This window comes from Rhamphochromis longiceps, linkage group LG6 (genome assembly GCF_057381845.1).
Source record: "Rhamphochromis longiceps isolate RC_006_pf linkage group LG6, R_longiceps_female_GT1.1, whole genome shotgun sequence".
NCBI classification, from domain to species: Eukaryota; Metazoa; Chordata; class Actinopteri; order Cichliformes; family Cichlidae; genus Rhamphochromis; species Rhamphochromis longiceps.
The window spans coordinates 21,392,436-21,408,587 of NC_140562.1; the positions used below are offsets into that span (position 1 = coordinate 21,392,436).

The 16,152-nt window shown below is 38.7% G+C and overlaps 2 protein-coding genes across 4 annotated transcripts in view; one reads left to right on the forward strand and one right to left on the reverse strand.

Moving 5' to 3' along the window:
- Positions 1 to 652, reverse strand: part of herc3 (HECT and RLD domain containing E3 ubiquitin protein ligase 3) — a 34,182-nt gene extending 33,530 nt beyond the window's left edge. For both annotated transcript variants that reach the window (XM_085409680.1, XM_085409679.1), the window contains exon 1: positions 574 to 652. The gene's annotated coding sequence lies outside the window, so the exon portion shown is untranslated. The remainder of the gene's footprint in view (positions 1 to 573) is intronic.
- A 1,842-nt stretch (positions 653 to 2,494) lies between these two features.
- On the forward strand, positions 2,495 to 11,891 carry ppm1kb (protein phosphatase, Mg2+/Mn2+ dependent 1Kb). 2 transcript variants are annotated; one of them, XM_085409682.1, is made up of 8 exons: positions 2,495 to 3,004; positions 4,618 to 4,703; positions 5,689 to 6,215; positions 6,325 to 6,425; positions 8,262 to 8,427; positions 8,560 to 8,704; positions 9,591 to 9,725; positions 10,012 to 11,891. In XM_085409682.1, the coding sequence occupies exons 3-8, from the start codon at positions 5,749 to 5,751 to the stop codon at positions 10,141 to 10,143; spliced, it is 1,146 nt and encodes a 381-aa protein (XP_085265808.1). In that variant the 5' UTR covers positions 2,495 to 3,004; positions 4,618 to 4,703; positions 5,689 to 5,748; the 3' UTR covers positions 10,144 to 11,891. The 2 variants fall into 2 exon arrangements, with proteins under 2 accessions (XP_085265808.1, XP_085265810.1); XM_085409684.1 differs by lacking the exon at positions 4,618 to 4,703.
- Positions 11,892 to 16,152: the final 4,261 nt, after the last annotated feature.

Consider the following 16,152-nt stretch of genomic DNA (forward strand, 5'->3'; position numbering starts at 1 on the left):
AAAATATAGGGAATGGACCAAAAGCCCAGGGTGACCATCCTTATCGCAGTTAGTAAACATTAACTAAATGTTACATTAAATTAATATTAGCTATACATTATAGCTTTGTTTAGCATGCTATAGCACACCAGTCTTGGCTGTGAGTTGCTCCCGTGTATTACCAGTGCGCTATCATTATTATTATTATCTAAACACTGGTAGCTCGATGTGAGATACGCTTAGCTGTATATTTAGCTGTATTTTAAGTGTCAGCGGCTGCTTTATCGTTTGTGAGGACCAGCACGTTAAGTCAGGTTAGCTTCCTGACCCGTGCTGTGTGTACATTACAAACACATCCTGCAGCAGTGGCTAAATGTCCCCACTGACATTACCTGAGTAAGTTTGTTAGCGAGCCTGACAAACCACACAAGCCGTTATAGTTAATAGCTAACTAACGTTCGCAGGCTAAAACAGCGCTGGCTGTCAGTCTTATAGCTAAAAAACAGAGACCCGCTGGCTAGCCGATGAACACAACCTAAGCACAGCGGCGCTGTTTTACAGCTGGGTGGTGCAAAATTAAAACAGTGTGTTTACCTTGACAGATGCATTCTGAATTTGGGCGACTGGTTTCGGTTCATCAGCCCAGAAAACAAACGAGGAAGTGCCACAGCTGCTTACGTCACTAGACGTTATGGGCAGGAGACAATGTGATTGGTCCGCCGAGCATGGGGCTCTACCAATGGCTGTGTCCGAATTGGTGAATGCCTACTAGCGTAACAACAAAGTCCGTGAACATTAAATCTATTGGTGTGGCTATTTTATTTTCCCAATATTTAATACTTTTTTACAAGCTTTGTTTAAAATGGCGGAGGCTCTTAATTTTAATATCTGAATCATGTCAGCATCCCGTCAAACTAAGTCTTTTAGGTGTTATGTTTCACGTTTGTGTTAGGTATTGGAAGGTCCTGTGATGTTTTTTATGTGAGTGAAGTTGCCCCCCCCACCTTCTTCAAATCCAACAAAAGTGGTCCACAATATGTACGTCTCCCACAGTGTGTGTCTGACAAGGTAATCAGCAACACAGGGGCACCACAAGGGACTGTCTTTTCTACTATTTGTTTATAATGGAGCATTGTAAGGAAAGATAATTTCCCCTAGGGATCAATAAAGTAATATTATTCTAATTCTGATGTACTGTCTGAGTACTTGTGTATACATTTTCTGCAGTTTTATGTATTTATTTCTACTTTTTCATTGCAGGAAAACATTTTGTTTATTTCACTAAATGTATCTAATAACAGCGTTATGCACATATCAGAACCTTGACATAATGTCAAATTTTGAGGTTTGACTTTCTTTTTTTTTATCCAACTCATCCTAGTTAACGACTTATCTTCCACTTTTACCCCCAGGTATGGAAAGAGTTTGACACACTGGCTGTATCCCAATTCAGGGTCTGCAGCCTTAAAGGCCGCATTTTAAGGCCAATTACGTCACAGCGACACGACGAAGGCTGTCCCAATTCAAAGGCTGCTCGAAAATGCGGCACTCAAATGCGTCCTTCATTTCATTGAATTTTAAGGATGTGGCGGTGGACTCCGTGGCCCAACATATCCCAGAATGCATAGCGCGGCAGTGGGTGTGGATAATTTTGCCGGAGGCGGAAGAGGGGAGGCCGAAGAGTAAACTTTTAAAAGTAAGTACTGAATATTATGTTACTTATTTATGTGCGAATGTTTAATAACGAAGAACATTAAAACATTACTGTTGGCCACATGTCGGCAAAGTTATGTGACATTAGCGATGTTTGTACTAACTTGGTTTTAAAGCCGTAACTTTAAAATATACACCGTTCAATTGTTGACGTTAATCTTACAGAGAATGTGATGATTTTATGGATATTTAAATTAAGCACTGAGACAATTTTAGTAATGCCAATATATTAAAAGAACAATATTTGTCTCTCATATATATAACACAGTTATATATACAGTGTCAAAGAAACCTGTCTTTGAGTGAAGATTTAAGGTGACAGGAAATATAAATAATATAAACAAATGCAGCTTGAATCTTTACTGAAGCTCAGTATTTGAAACAGAGTTCATTCACTGCTGTAATAACTAATAATGATTGAAATTATAACTTTAATATTGGCCATATTATATTTACATTACCAAAGTGAGATGACTTTAGTCTCATGAACAACATTAGCTAATTGTTATTTACTAGCTAATCTTAAATGACTGTTCAGTACAGAAGTGAAGCCCAATAATCATGATTTCACAGTCAGCCTCAGATACTTACCAAATCAAAGCTCATGTAGAAACAAACAAACAAATGAACAAAAGATTTTCTCCTTCATTTCTGTCAAACAAAGCTGTATGAAACGTTTCCAGCTGTTAGTGTCATGGTTGCTAGGCATCCTGGGCAGCGAGACGGAGGCTAGACTGTCCCATTTCACAAGCCTCTCACTTCCGGCCTTTGAGTACGCGGCCCTTGTGGGCCATTAAGGCTGCAGACCCTGAATTGGGATACAGCCCCTGTTTCGTTCTCCACCCAGTAACCTAGATTCCAGCAGGCAAAGATTGGACTGACGTAAACACCCAGGCCTAAATTACCTACTGGAGGCTCCGGGTCTAAATTAGTGCCCTGGCCATAAAGAAACCAGAAGCTTAGTGAACAAAATCAATGCTTGGATGACGACATTGTGTCACAAATTGTATTTTCTATTCCTACATTGCCCTTTCGGTGTTTCGCGACAGTTGGCGCTTAGAGGTGCAGCTTTATTATTGGTACCCATAGCTGCCATTAAGACTTTTTTCGGCTAATTTTATGCGCTGTAGACGGGGCGTCAATGTGGGCGGATACTCTTACAAGATTTTGATTGGTGCGGTCACATCATAGGCCTTGCTGTTTGATAACAAGGCAAGACGAGGGGGCAACCGTTTTCATTCAATTTGTTATCACGCCACAAGAAGCAAGCAAAGGATCTTTAAAGTTGACGAATACATCTGAAACTCTCGAGGTATGGCTTTTAGTCAACATGCAACTGAAATCTCGGTAATGTTAGACGAAATGGTAACTTTTACCTGATGCTATCTACCTTGTTAGCTTGCGTGCTACAGAGCTATCGTTTGCAGCTAGCTAGTGAATGCTAATATGAAAAATGGATGACGTTACCGTTTATATACTGCTTCTTTTCGTAAGTGTATTGAAACTGCATTTTATTAAGGACTGCTTCTTATTCAGATTCTCTTAGGATAGCACTTCTAAGTGCCTCACACATTTATGATATTGGGATCGATAGTGGAGCAGTTAGCTTAATGGCTATTGCATCATTCTTTAGCTTTGCCTTTGACGCACATTCTGAGAACCTTCACAGACATGTTGACGCACATGAATACACGGTTTACCCTGAGATGATTTACAACATATGGACGATATAGCACGTCGGAAATTCTCCCTAATCAGTGTTTATTCACTAATTAAACCAAATACAATAAAGGTCATTCATTAATGCTGTCCGAGTAAATGTTGCTTATTAACCCATAAGAAGCCCTGTACACAGTGAGGAAAGTTCCTGTTAAGGCTTTAACACTCTCCTATAGGTTTTACTAACAGTAAAAAGAGTCTGGGCTCATATATGTTAAATTTTAAGTGTACAATAGTGTGAATTGAGGTTGCTATAGTAGATGTCCGAAAAAGGCTGTGCGTGTTGTTGTTACTGAAAGGAAGGTTTGTTTGTTTTTTTTAAATGTCCTTTCAACTCGACAAACCTTGTTGTTCAATAGCCAGACACGGATTTCGTAAATGCCAAGTAACAGGCAAGACTATGGTTTGTTGGTGGCAAAGAGTAAATTGTAAAGTTTGTTAAATTTTATAATGACCTTTATCTCCGCTAGTGTTGAGCTATAACCTTCAATTATTTTATGCCTCTTCATTCTTTAGTATGCTAGGAATCTGTATAATCTTAATGAACTTCAAAAAAAGTTTGCATATGCTACATTTAGTTGAGATTGTTAAGAATATATGCTTATGTGTTGTTTATGTTTTGAGCGACCTCTCATTTCTTTACGTTTTCCTGGGAAAATAGGAAATAGTTGGAAATCAAGTATTTGGGGTAAATACAGAGTTTTTATAATTCTAACAAGCTTAAAAGTCAATATTTGGAATGACTACCTTTTATTCTTTAAACAGTCTTCAGGACTAGTTCTCCAGACTTTTTGAAGGACATTCGAAGCTCTTCTTTGGATGCTTGGTGCTCTTTGTTCCATTTTCCTTGACGGTGATCCCACAATGCTTCAATAATGTTAGGGTTCGGGATCCGGAGAGGCAAATCTATGACTAATGACTCTTAAGCTAATTTTTAGGCTACTTATATTTTTTGCTGTGTACTTGTTCAGTTTTCTATTTTAGCACATATTGCAGAGTTTTCAAACAACAGCTTTTTGAAAACTTTGTTGGTGTAAAAATACTTCTGTTCTGTCAAACTTATCTTTGGAGTTTTTTGTGGATTAAACTAAAGAAATGTCTTTATGTGACAGGCCGCTACTAACCAAGTGCCTAAAGATAAAAAGGATAAGATTGGTTATTTCAAGTCAAATCAAGTGGCTTTATTTTCATTTCAACCATGTGCAGTGGTACAGTACACAGTGAAGCAAGACAACGTTCCTCCAAGACCACGGTGCTATATTTAACAGACAATCAACACAGGACTACATAAGGTGAGCAAGAAAAGTGTGCAAAGATTGCACACACAAAAAGACAACCAGTTGCCAAGTTGTCTGTTGTGTGTAGACACAACACTGGCTCATCTCTTGAATCGCATTGTGTAAATACTTAAATGATTCATGGGTCGATGTTGAGTAACTTAAAAAAACAACAAAAATGGTCAAGTATAAGGGCTGAACTGAAAATGAACGAAAAAGCAGCCAGTGTCCAAAAGAAACTTTGAAAGACCTTCAATCAAAATGTAAAGAAAAGTGGAATGATTCAAGGCTTTTGCACAGTATTAGACATAATTTTATGTCATTTTATGTTACGTTCTATTTGTTTAGCAGCTCTTGGAAGATCAGCAATAAAATTAAATAAAACTGGGTAAAGCTTTTAGTAGTTAGTCGGCAAACACAGAATCCCTGTGGTATCCTTAAATGGAACTTCACAGTAGTAAATGCGCAACACTTTGAATTTAGAATTGAGGATGATTCTTATTGTTAGTTGACTAAATTTTTATTTGAACGTGGTGAATGTGTGAACACAAGACCTGTTGGGCTCCAGTTACTGCCTGTCATTATTTTCTGTCAAATAATAAAAGGTTCAGGAAGTTCACAGGGGGTTCAAGGAGATGACGTCATCTAATAGTCTTAATGCAACATCGATTAAGTATATTTAAAAGTAACCACTTGATTATTTTTAAGCAAATGATCAAGATTAGTATCAGATGCTAGTAATAGTTAGGAGGTATTTGTCACTTATTACTAGATGGATTACATTTCAAATGTTTCAAAAATATGAAGGAATTTGTGTAATCTCAGTTTTTTTCTATCTGATTTGTGTTTGTGTAATGATTTCTAGTTTGAAGAGACCTTTAGTCCTCATAATGGAGCCTCCTCCTAAACAAATAAAAGATTTTTGTCATGCTGTGTTCCCAGTCTAAATGATGGATTTTAATTTTTTTTTCCTTTTCTCTTATTTTCCTGCTTTGTCCAGACAGTACACTGTTCTGCCTCTCCATCCAGTGGCTTCCGAGGTGTTCGTGCTGTCAGGGTGATGTCAACAGCCTGTCTCGCACGCTTGGCAAGATGCAGTGGTCTTCACGTGGGTCGAGCCGGTCTTGTACAGATGAGCGTAGTCCCCCTTCCAGTCCAGCATGACAGCCACTTCCAGTTCATTTTCCGCAAACCGTTCCACACCCCGTCAGAAACTCGGCACAGTAATACACGCTTTGATCCAGACAGCAGCGGCCGCCCCACTACCTGGGATTCATTTGGAATCTGGGACAATCGTATCGATGAGCCCATCCTGCTGCCCCCCAGCATTCGTTACGGCAAGCCCATTCCCAAAGTTAGCCTATCCAAGGTAGGCTGCGCCTCGCTCATTGGTCAACGCAAGGACAATGAAGACCGCTACCGCGTCTCCGAGCTGACCGACAGGGTGCTCTACTTTGCTGTGTTTGATGGGCACGGTGGATCGGAGGCAGCTGACTTCTGTGAAAAATACATGGAAAAATATATCACGTAAGGAGTTCATATGAGTCGCTGTCACAAGTAGCTTATTCATTTCTGAATAATGTGAATGTCAGATGTCACAGCTCTGTAAGTGATTTTTCTTTCTGATTTCCTCAAGGAACCTTCTTGCAGACGAGGAAAATCTGGAATTAGTTTTAACAAAAGCCTTCCTTGAAGTAGACAAAGCTCTAGCAAGGCATTTGCACTTCTCTCCAAATGGTAGGTGCTTTCACATTATATGTTCTTGGATATGCTGTGTACTCTGTTTTTATGTGATGACACTTGTTTCTTCTCTCTTCAAACATAATTTACTTATCCTACTTAGGCGTTGAAGCTTTGGATTTCCCCACTGAGCACTTTTGGTTAGAGGTCTGTCATTTTCCCCCCAAGTTCCTTAAATAATTCATGAATAAATTAGCTACGCGTAGAAGATATGTTAGTGTTTTTCTTGCTTCCAGCACAACATTGCCAGAAACAGAAAGGTAACAAATTAAAGGAAAAATCAGAGTACACATTTGGATAAACGGAACAGCTTTACCTTACATGCGTGACGCCACACAGGGTTTACCCAGTGGGTCGATTAATGAGAAAATTGTAGGAATTCTTGACTGCTGTTATCAGATCTCGACCATTTAAGAACGTCACTACCCCGAGGTACCTCCTAGTGAGAGAATATCATTTGGACAGAATCAGATCTGTCAGTAGAGGTTTAAAGACTTTGCATAATTAGTTAATAGTGAGTTTTCCTTTAATTTGTCACCAATCTGTTTACTTTTCTTTGTCTGCAAAGTGTTATGTTTAAAGCAGGCATTTTTATTAAGGAATGTTTGAGTATAACTCAAAAAAATTAATGCAAAACATTTCCCTCAATAAATCTAATTTACATGTTTGCCCTATTTCTGTAAAATTCATCAGCTTAGCTTGAAATTTCTCAACCACCTTTTATGTCTTAAGTTTAATGATATATGAACGCTAGTGTACTTGTTACATGGCCTCACTTTGGCCTCACTCTGTGAAATGTCCCAATATGCCTGTATGTGTGTGTGCATGTTATCTACGGCAGCTGCGGAGCCAGCTAAGAGCTGGAAGCCCTTGGCACCAGTGTGGATGACGAGAGGCTAGATATTGAAGGAGAGTCCAGCGGGTCCTAAATCCTGGACTACTGGAAGGTTCCCTATCTTTCTCTCACTTCTCTCTCTCTCTCTCTGCCTCTACCTATCTCTATCTCTCTTTTTGATTTTTCTCTTCTCACCAAGTGTATGCAACGCTTCTTGTGAGACAGTGCTTCAGTTTGAAAGTTGTGTGAGATTTATGTTGTCAGCGACAGATCCAGTCCATGTTTAATATTCAGATTAAGCTTTAAAGAACGTTAAGTCTCTATCAGCTCATTTAATTCTGAGGAGAGGAAAGGATAAACTTTTTAATTGCATAAAATTTTACCGTTATTTATCTACCACCAGAACATTGTTTGCCAATGTCAAATATTTGACAGTAAAACTTGTTAATCTTCTTTGTTCCAGTAATTTCTCAACATTTGGCATAAATAAAACATTTTTTTCTTATTTATTTAAAACGCAAGTCGTTTACTTTACTGAGTCAGTTGAACATAATATTTCTTGTGACTGACTTATTATATTTTCTCAACCCTAGAGGCATCCATGGTGAACATAAGAGGAAAGATAAAATGCTGAACTCACTATTATGACATTCTCTGATGTTTCTGTGTTGCTTTACGAGTATCAGGCCCAGTATCGGGCACTGATAAATGTTGTTGTTATTTATTATCTTTTTGGATTCAGCTTTAGACTTACCTGCTGTAACATTTGCTCTGGACCTCAGCTCTATTCTGCAACAGTTCAACCTGCATGTGTGACTGCCTCCTCTGTTGTTTACTGTGTGAATATCTGTAGTTTTTTCTAAGTCTACTACATGGCTTCCCACCCATGTGTTCATGTTGTAGCGTGTGACTGCGAGTGCGTGAGATACACCATGTTGTTGTTAACACTATGGGCAGTGGCTTTGTGGAGCTTGAGATTTTCTCGTATGTCTCTGTAGCACCCGGGATGAACGCAGGAACCACCGCCACCGTGGCCCTGCTGAGGGACGGCATCGAGCTGGTGGTCGGCAGCGTGGGTGACAGTCGTGTCATGTTGTGCCGCAAGGGCAAGGCCCTTAAACTCACTGTTGACCACACCCCTGAGAGAAAGGACGAAAAAGACAGGTACATGATGCTTTTAAAAGCAGGTTTTAAACTTCATTTTTTCTTTCTTTTTTATTAATTGTAAGTGCCCTGAAAAGAATCCTGCCTTCGTAGCATACATGTACTAATATACCGATCTGCACCTGTTTAAAGGATAAAGAAGAGTGGGGGGTTTATCACCTGGAATAGCCTGGGGCAGCCAAATGTCAATGGCAGGTTGGCAATGACGCGTAGCATTGGAGACTTTGACCTGAAGAAGACGGGAGTCATTGCTGAACCTGAGACCAAAAGAGTAACGGTAGGTTTGTAAATTTAGTTTGTCACTGAAATATATATTTTTTGATACATGTTATCTTCAGAAGATGCAGTTTTTGTCATTTTTCCTCTGTGCACCACCACAGTGGGTCTTAAATCAGACAATAAAGATGCAACTGACTTTCAAACTTTTGAGGGTTTTTACAAAAATGTTAGTGTATAGGCACATATGGCTGCCAATGGAAGCAAGGCACTGGGGTTATTGGTAATGTGACTGCTGACAGAAGTAGCAGGATGAATTCTGAAGTGTGCATGTCATGCTGCAAAAAAAATTTGACAGTGCAAATGATAATGACCTAAAGCAAACTGGAAAAACAACCCAAGAGCTTCTTGAGGGAAAGAAATTTGATATTATTCAATGGCCAAGTCAGTCACATGATCGTAACCAAACAAAGCATGTCTTCAGTTACTAAAAACCAAACTGAAGTCACAGAGAGACACAAACAAGCAACAACTGAAGGTGGCTGCAGGAAAGCCCTAACCGAGCAGCTCGAGGGAGGAAAGCATTAGGTGAGACCTTAGCCACTGACTGCAAAGTTCACCCAGGTGTTTAAAAACAATCCTTATATTTAAAATGTTTGTCCGATTATTTCTGAGGCACTGAAAATGGGGACTGTTTTATAAAAATGACTGCAAAATATTTTGTTTGTATTTTGTACGTCACGATTGTTTGATTTAAAATCCACATTGCTGGTGTATTGGGCAGAACCATGGACTGTTTTAATGCAGATCTCTGCAACAGCACATTTTCACATCTGTTGTTCGCTGAAGAAGACAGTAAAGCCAGTCTTACCATCTTCTTGTAATAGTTCAGTAGATTTGTCTTTTTAATGTCTGTTATAAAGTATTATTTATTTATTCCCTTTCAGTTGCACAATGTCCATGACTCATTCCTGGCGCTGACCACAGATGGCATTAACTTTATTATGAACAGCCAGGAGATCTGCAATGTCATCAACCAGTGTCACGAACCCAAAGAGGCAGCACAGAGAATATCTGAGCAGGTAAAACATTTGATGCTTTTGTTGAATATTAGCCCATGGGTCAATGTGTTACCTGTTCTCCTACAAAGTTGTTTGTTGCTGGGTTTCATTAAGTTTTGGTTGACTCATGTACTGAAATGATCTGTTAGACACAAAAAAGCTTCCCAAAACCGTGTCCATGTTTCCTCAAGTCTGGAATTTCCTACAGAAGATTAATTTTTGCTTGAATTTATCATTCATCCGATGACTTTCTCTAACCTTGTTGTGCTTCACATTGCGGTGCTCTGTTTTGTTTTGTTTTTTTAAGGCTATTCAGTATGGTTCAGAGGACAACAGCACAATCATCGTGGTGCCGTTTGGTGCCTGGGGAAAGCACAAGAGTTCAGACACGAGTTTCTCTTTCAGCAGAAGCTTCGTGTCCAGTGGTCGCTGGGCATAGGCTGCGGGACATAGGATGAAAGGACGAGGTCTGTTTAAGACTTTGTTAACATGTGCAATACATTTGGCTTCCTGTAAAGAAACATTGTAAAAAGTGTGTGGTTTGCCGAAATAATGACACCTAATGGCTACAACATTAATTACAGTTGCATGATGTTTATTGCCTGTGTGAACAAAGAGGCAGTGAATTCATGGGGGTAAATCTCCCTTTATACAAGGTTGTATCTACTAGCAAGCCAATGACCTCATAGGTGCTAAAAGTGTGTGAGCAGCAGACGGGAATGTGTGTTGGCTAAATCTGTAGCCTGCTCTACAGATTTAATTCCTCACCTTCTTCTGCCATTCACACGTTGTTTTATCAGTTTAGATTCATCACACCACAATCTCACTCACAATTTCATTTTTATTGTTAACCTACATTTTTAAAGAAAATGTATCCCACCAGTTTTAAGAGCACAGGTTTTAAGTTTGGACCATTTCTCCATTTTAATTTTGGGAGCAAGTGCAACAAAAGGAGTCAGGGTTGGGCAATTGAACTACAGTGATTGGTCATCAGCTGCTGTGAAACCCACACCTTGGTTGAAGAACTGGTGTCACTGATAAAGTCACTGACTGGGCCTTAAAAACTTTATGGCAAATTTAAAATATCTAAATTATATAGCTTTCCTATAAGAATTGTTCTTGTACATTTAGTTGCAAACCAACACTTTAAAATTTCCTTTATATTTAAAGAAAAACAAAATTTCTTAAAGAGCCGCAGAAGTTATTGGAAGACTTGGACAATCTTAAAAGATGTAAAGGTTTTGAACAGAGCTGCCTGGACAGCATTTTGGTGACTGAACTTGGTATTTATATAGGAATAAAAATGAAATTTTATGTTTCTTTGCCAGGCTTGCTTGATTTGCAACAGGTCCTTTAAAGGGGACTTAAGTGTTTGAGGTACTGAATCATACTGTTTCTGTTCTGTAAATAATCATCTGTGTGATATGTACACCTGGAAAACTGGTCTCACCTATATTTTCTTCATATCTCAGCTACGTTTGGCACATCAGAATATTCTACACATGCAGGTCTTTAGACACGGACCTGTGGTGTGAGTAACCTGGCGTTATTTTTGGTTTTCCACCGTTGTGTGTCAGTCAGACACAACAAAGCACACCTAATGCAACACTAGAGAATTGTTTAGCTAAGAGCCATGTATGACAATGTGAATGTTTGCTTAAACTGAAACAATGTAACCAGTCTCTGTAGGCTATAGGTGTGACTAAGCTGCTCAAGTCGTGTTGGCTGACCTTATGTGAGTGGATGTGTTTTCAGACTTAATCCGTTGAGCTGGTGGTGTGATCTTTTATTTTGTCCTTGTTAAGGCTAAAGAAATACAGCACGTCATATTTATCAGCATTATTTTATCTGTGAGTTCCTAATGTTGTATAAACTGTCATCTTGTAAATGTTCATGTAAATATATTTTCTCTCCCTTATTCTTGTATCTAACGGGACTTTGGATATTATAAAGGCGCTTGTGTGTATGATTTTCAAAATAGTTAACAAGCCTTCTGTCAGAGTTACTCTCTAACCTTGTGTTCAGTATTTTACTGTACTTTGTTGCACTGCCTCTGAAATATAATCATTGTGGTGTTGGATCTGCACCTGGGACCCAAATGTGACCGTTTGAACAACACTGTTAGTACTGTACTCTTGGTCTAAACGGCTTGTGACACTTTCAATAAAAAAACGATACATTTAGAAACCGTTTTCTTTGTAACATGGACGTGTTGTTATCCTCGTGTAGGTGATCCAATGCTTTTGTCCATACAGTGAAAGATTTACATCAACAGAGCAGTTTACATGCCACTTCAAACAGATAAGAAAACATTGATATTTTTTAAAATATTTATTTTTGCATTATGTCTACATATATTCCAGATTTTTCTTTACTTTTTTTTTTTTTTATAATTTATTTTTTTAACATTGCCAACGAGCTCAAACTTGGTCATCTTTATTTAGAAAATTACAAATTGTATGGAAGAATTTGATAAATTAAAGAAGGCAGGTGTCTGAAAAATAAATCTTGGACACCTTAATTGAGTCCAGAGTTAGGAAGCTCTGCTCCACCTACTTGACTAATTAAATAACAGGTATACGTAATAAATAATGAAATCTTAATTGTTGTCAGTTAGACAAGAACACAATATTTTATTTTATTTTTTTTTTTTTTTTTTTTAGTTAACCAAAAAAAATCTCATTTTTATCTGGATTGATTGTGTAGATTCAAACTGCTTTAAGTTGTTGGGGAAACAACCTGACAAACGAATAATAAAAAAACTTCCTGTTTATCCTCAGAACAAATTCAAGAAATTTCCAAATGTAAATGGAGAACTAGACAAAACTAGACATTCACTCAGTTGTGGTCAATGTCAGTTTGATTTCTACAGCACTTTGGTCAGCCATGTTGCTTTTTAAAGTACTTTACGGGTTGGTTTAAAACCACATGAAACTACACATTAATAAAACAAAATCAAACGAACATATTTGAATAAAACAAGATAATAATAATAATAATAAAGGGGAACACAACATAAAAAGCCTGATGGGACTTGAATTTGACTTTGAACTTCAATTAAAAGGCTGGATTTAAAAGACTGCATAAACTACAGTACAAATATCAAGTGGCAGGTTATTGCATTAGTCTAGGGTCTGCAGCTGAGACTGAATCGAGGCTTCGGTTGCACTGAGAGCATCTGGCTACATGTTTTGGAGTTATATAGGTTGAGCGGCTTGACTAAATAGATGAATGACATATTGTTTAAGACTTTAAAAGTAAGTCAGAAAGCAGCCATCTCAGATCTATGTGAAAAGTGCCATGTGCCACAAGGATACATGACCACAGCATGGAGATACTCTGAGAGAATATTCTGAGCCACTGTGAGATTTCTCCCAAGGCCACCAAGGGGAGACAGAAATCAAAGTTAATGTTTGTTCTGACACTGATCCAATGGATCCACCACAGAATCCACGGCAAGAAGCACTGAGTGGGATTGCAGGTGTCAGCCATTGCTTCACATCTTTCCTTGTCGTGGGTTCCAGAGTCGTTTTCCATCCCTGCCTTCTGAACATGAATGCAGTAGACGTCTTTAGGTGGAAGCTTCCACAGAGTAGAGTTACTCCGTGACACCAAAGAAGTTACATAAGACCGCTTTCCTAACGCACTTATGTTGAAAATTGATAGGCACACTAATGCACACATGCAGACTCTTTCAAACTCTGGACGCAGCATCACACCGTTGCAATCTAATGCTGCTAAAATTAGGATCATAGTTCTCTACAGTCTTCACAGGATTGTTGGCAACCTAACAGAGACTATATCTTGTGCAATAAATCCATTATGCTCTCCTGTGAAACCTGATCCTGTTTAGTCAAGAGTTGCATGAAGACACAGATATAAATTTTCTTTTACACGCAGGCATTGAAATCCAGCATTCACAGTCACACTCTGGGCTTTAGTATCACAAACACAAAGTTACTGCAGTACATCTACTTTACCAGGATGCCACAGGTAGATATTCTCTCTTGTGACAAACTAAAGTTAGCCACACATATTTAATTAATTTGACTGACGATAAAAGTTTGTGTAAGATGAGCCAGGTATGCAAACTTCAATGCAATGATACATTAACATTTAAATTCCCACCCCCTAAAAATCTGTAAGCTGTGTATCTGTCAGTCACCCCTTGAATTAAGTGTCCAGAACTATTAAACTGCATTTCTAGACATTTTAAAAGGGGATAGATGCTCTACTAACTACTTCAGCTACAATCTATTAAGTTCTGACCCTCAGCACTCATGTGTAACCCCATACAGTAGTGGGTAGCTAAACAACAGATTGCCAGATGCAGATTTCATTATATTCCAACTCCTGGAAGAAACCAGTAACTCTGGTGGAAAAGGGGGATAAGCTGATTTATTATAAGTGGCATAACTATAGAAAATGCTATAATGAAGTTATCTGGCTAACTTTTGTATGAATAAAACGGAAAAAAAAGAAAAATGAGCAGCTGTGAAAAATGTGATGGGCCTCACCTCCCTCCCCCAGCCTGAGTGGGGTTGACCCTTGTGTGAGCTGCCGCTGGCCATCAGTCTGCAGCAGCAGCCCTCTCACATCCTCACCGCCCGGTAAGTCCCAGCTACAAATATTTTCTCTCCTCTCTCTGTTGATTTCAGCAGCTCCTCAATCATATTTTATTTATTAACGTCTGCAAGAAATCACGTGCAGCTGCTGCCTTGATTTAGCATTGGCGCAAGAAGAAATACTCCCTTAATTTTATCTCAGGCAGGTTTGACCCATGGAGTGTAAATCACCGAGGTCACGTGTTTTACATAGCTATAATATTCTTGTCCACTCATATACCTGCTGTGTTTTTTTTTCTTTCTTTAACACGTGAGCTCAAACACAAAACACTGCTATAAAGAGCAGCGCGTGCCACAGAAACAACGTGTGGATTTAAAAACTGTACTTTGTTCCCAATAATAATAATAATAGTAAAGCACATCAATACGTTTCAGTACATCTTTAGTCCTCTAAATTAATACAAGTTAAAATAAATAGTGGACATGTCCTTTGAGTCGAGCACCCTCATAAATGTGTTTAGAAATATTAAGCTTACAGTGTTGTCCAGCATGTCATCCCCGAGTAATGCAGTGAAAAGTCCACTGTTCCTTAAATTCCAGGATTTTTATTTGTTGTATTTATTTATCCTTATCAGTTTATCCCTTCGAAGCCGTAGAATACCAGCCTTAGCCTGCATTTAAACTTACAACTTCAAAATTAAATTAGATTAGAGTAGATTAGAAGAAATGTGTGTCCACATGTTGATCTTTTTTGCTTTATAAAATTTAGAGCTAATGCCTCCTTTGGCAATGAACATTTAGTTACTATCTTGTTTACCACTTTTGCAGGTGTTTATTATTTAAGTGAGACTCTCAGGATGGTTAAAACAGCTGATAACTATGCTGATTTTAGGATTATTGCTTCAAAAAGTGATTTGCATCCAGCAGGTATTCAAGAGGTGGAAACCTTAACACCACTTCAAAGCGATCCTTATCACCATACTGATCAGTCTGTGCCTTTAGTAAAGTAACAGCGTTTCTCTTTCATGTATAAAATTCTGTGTTTTTGGTTGCAGCAGAGGATGATGGAGAAAACCAGTCACATCAACATTGCAATGATAGAAGACATCGGTACTAACGGGATGGCCGTGTCAAAGGTCGGCACGGGCGTGGACGGGACAAAACAGCGGTGCGGTTCCACCGTGAGCTTCCACAACATCCAGTACAAAGTGCAGCAGCAGAGCGGCTTCCTCTGCAAAAGAAAGATCCTCTCCAAGGAAATACTGGTGGACCTCAAGTCAGTCTCTTTGTCTTTCTCCGCTCTGTCACCTTCTCCCTCGCTTTCCTCCGTTTTCTCATCACTCACACACTACGCGCACATGAATTTACAGATATTAACCTGCAGAGCTATGATTTGCTCACTTGATAAGTGCAGCAGAAAACCTGTAAAACATTTAATACCTGTTTTTTTTTAATTATTTCCCCTCTGCTTAAGCTAGCTGAACATGCACAGAACCCCATTAAACAGTAGAAATCTTATGATTTTTACTTTGTTGAATTTCAGAAAAAATGCCAAATGAATCCTTTTGAATTTTATTGCACTGACTGTTTTAGATTTCTTTTAATTTTGGGGGGTGTCGTCTTGCTTTTTTTCTTTTGTTTTCCATGTCAGTCCAGTACAAAGTGGGACAATAGTGAATAGACCCTTGCAGTTCCTTTCTGATGGTATTAAATACAGCTGACGTTTCCCATGGAAGAATGAATCATTTCACACAAGTTTTTTGGGGGGGGAACCTTTTTCCTGCCACAGTGTTAATTATATGATATTAAGCATGGTTTCTTGCATATAATCTCTCAAATGCACTAAAGAGCAGTCTGCCAGGGAAACGAATTAAACAGCGTCA

Excerpts from the sequence above, each read along its gene's own strand:
- ppm1kb (XM_085409682.1), top strand. The coding sequence starts at position 5,749 with ATGTCAACAGCCTGTCTCGCACGCTTGGCAAGATGCAGTGGTCTTCAC. Across the intron at positions 8,705-9,590 it reads CTGAGACCAAAAGAGTAACG|TTGCACAATGTCCATGACTC; the intron begins GTAGGTTTGTAA and ends ATTCCCTTTCAG. Across the intron at positions 9,726-10,011 it reads CACAGAGAATATCTGAGCAG|GCTATTCAGTATGGTTCAGA; the intron begins GTAAAACATTTG and ends TGTTTTTTTAAG.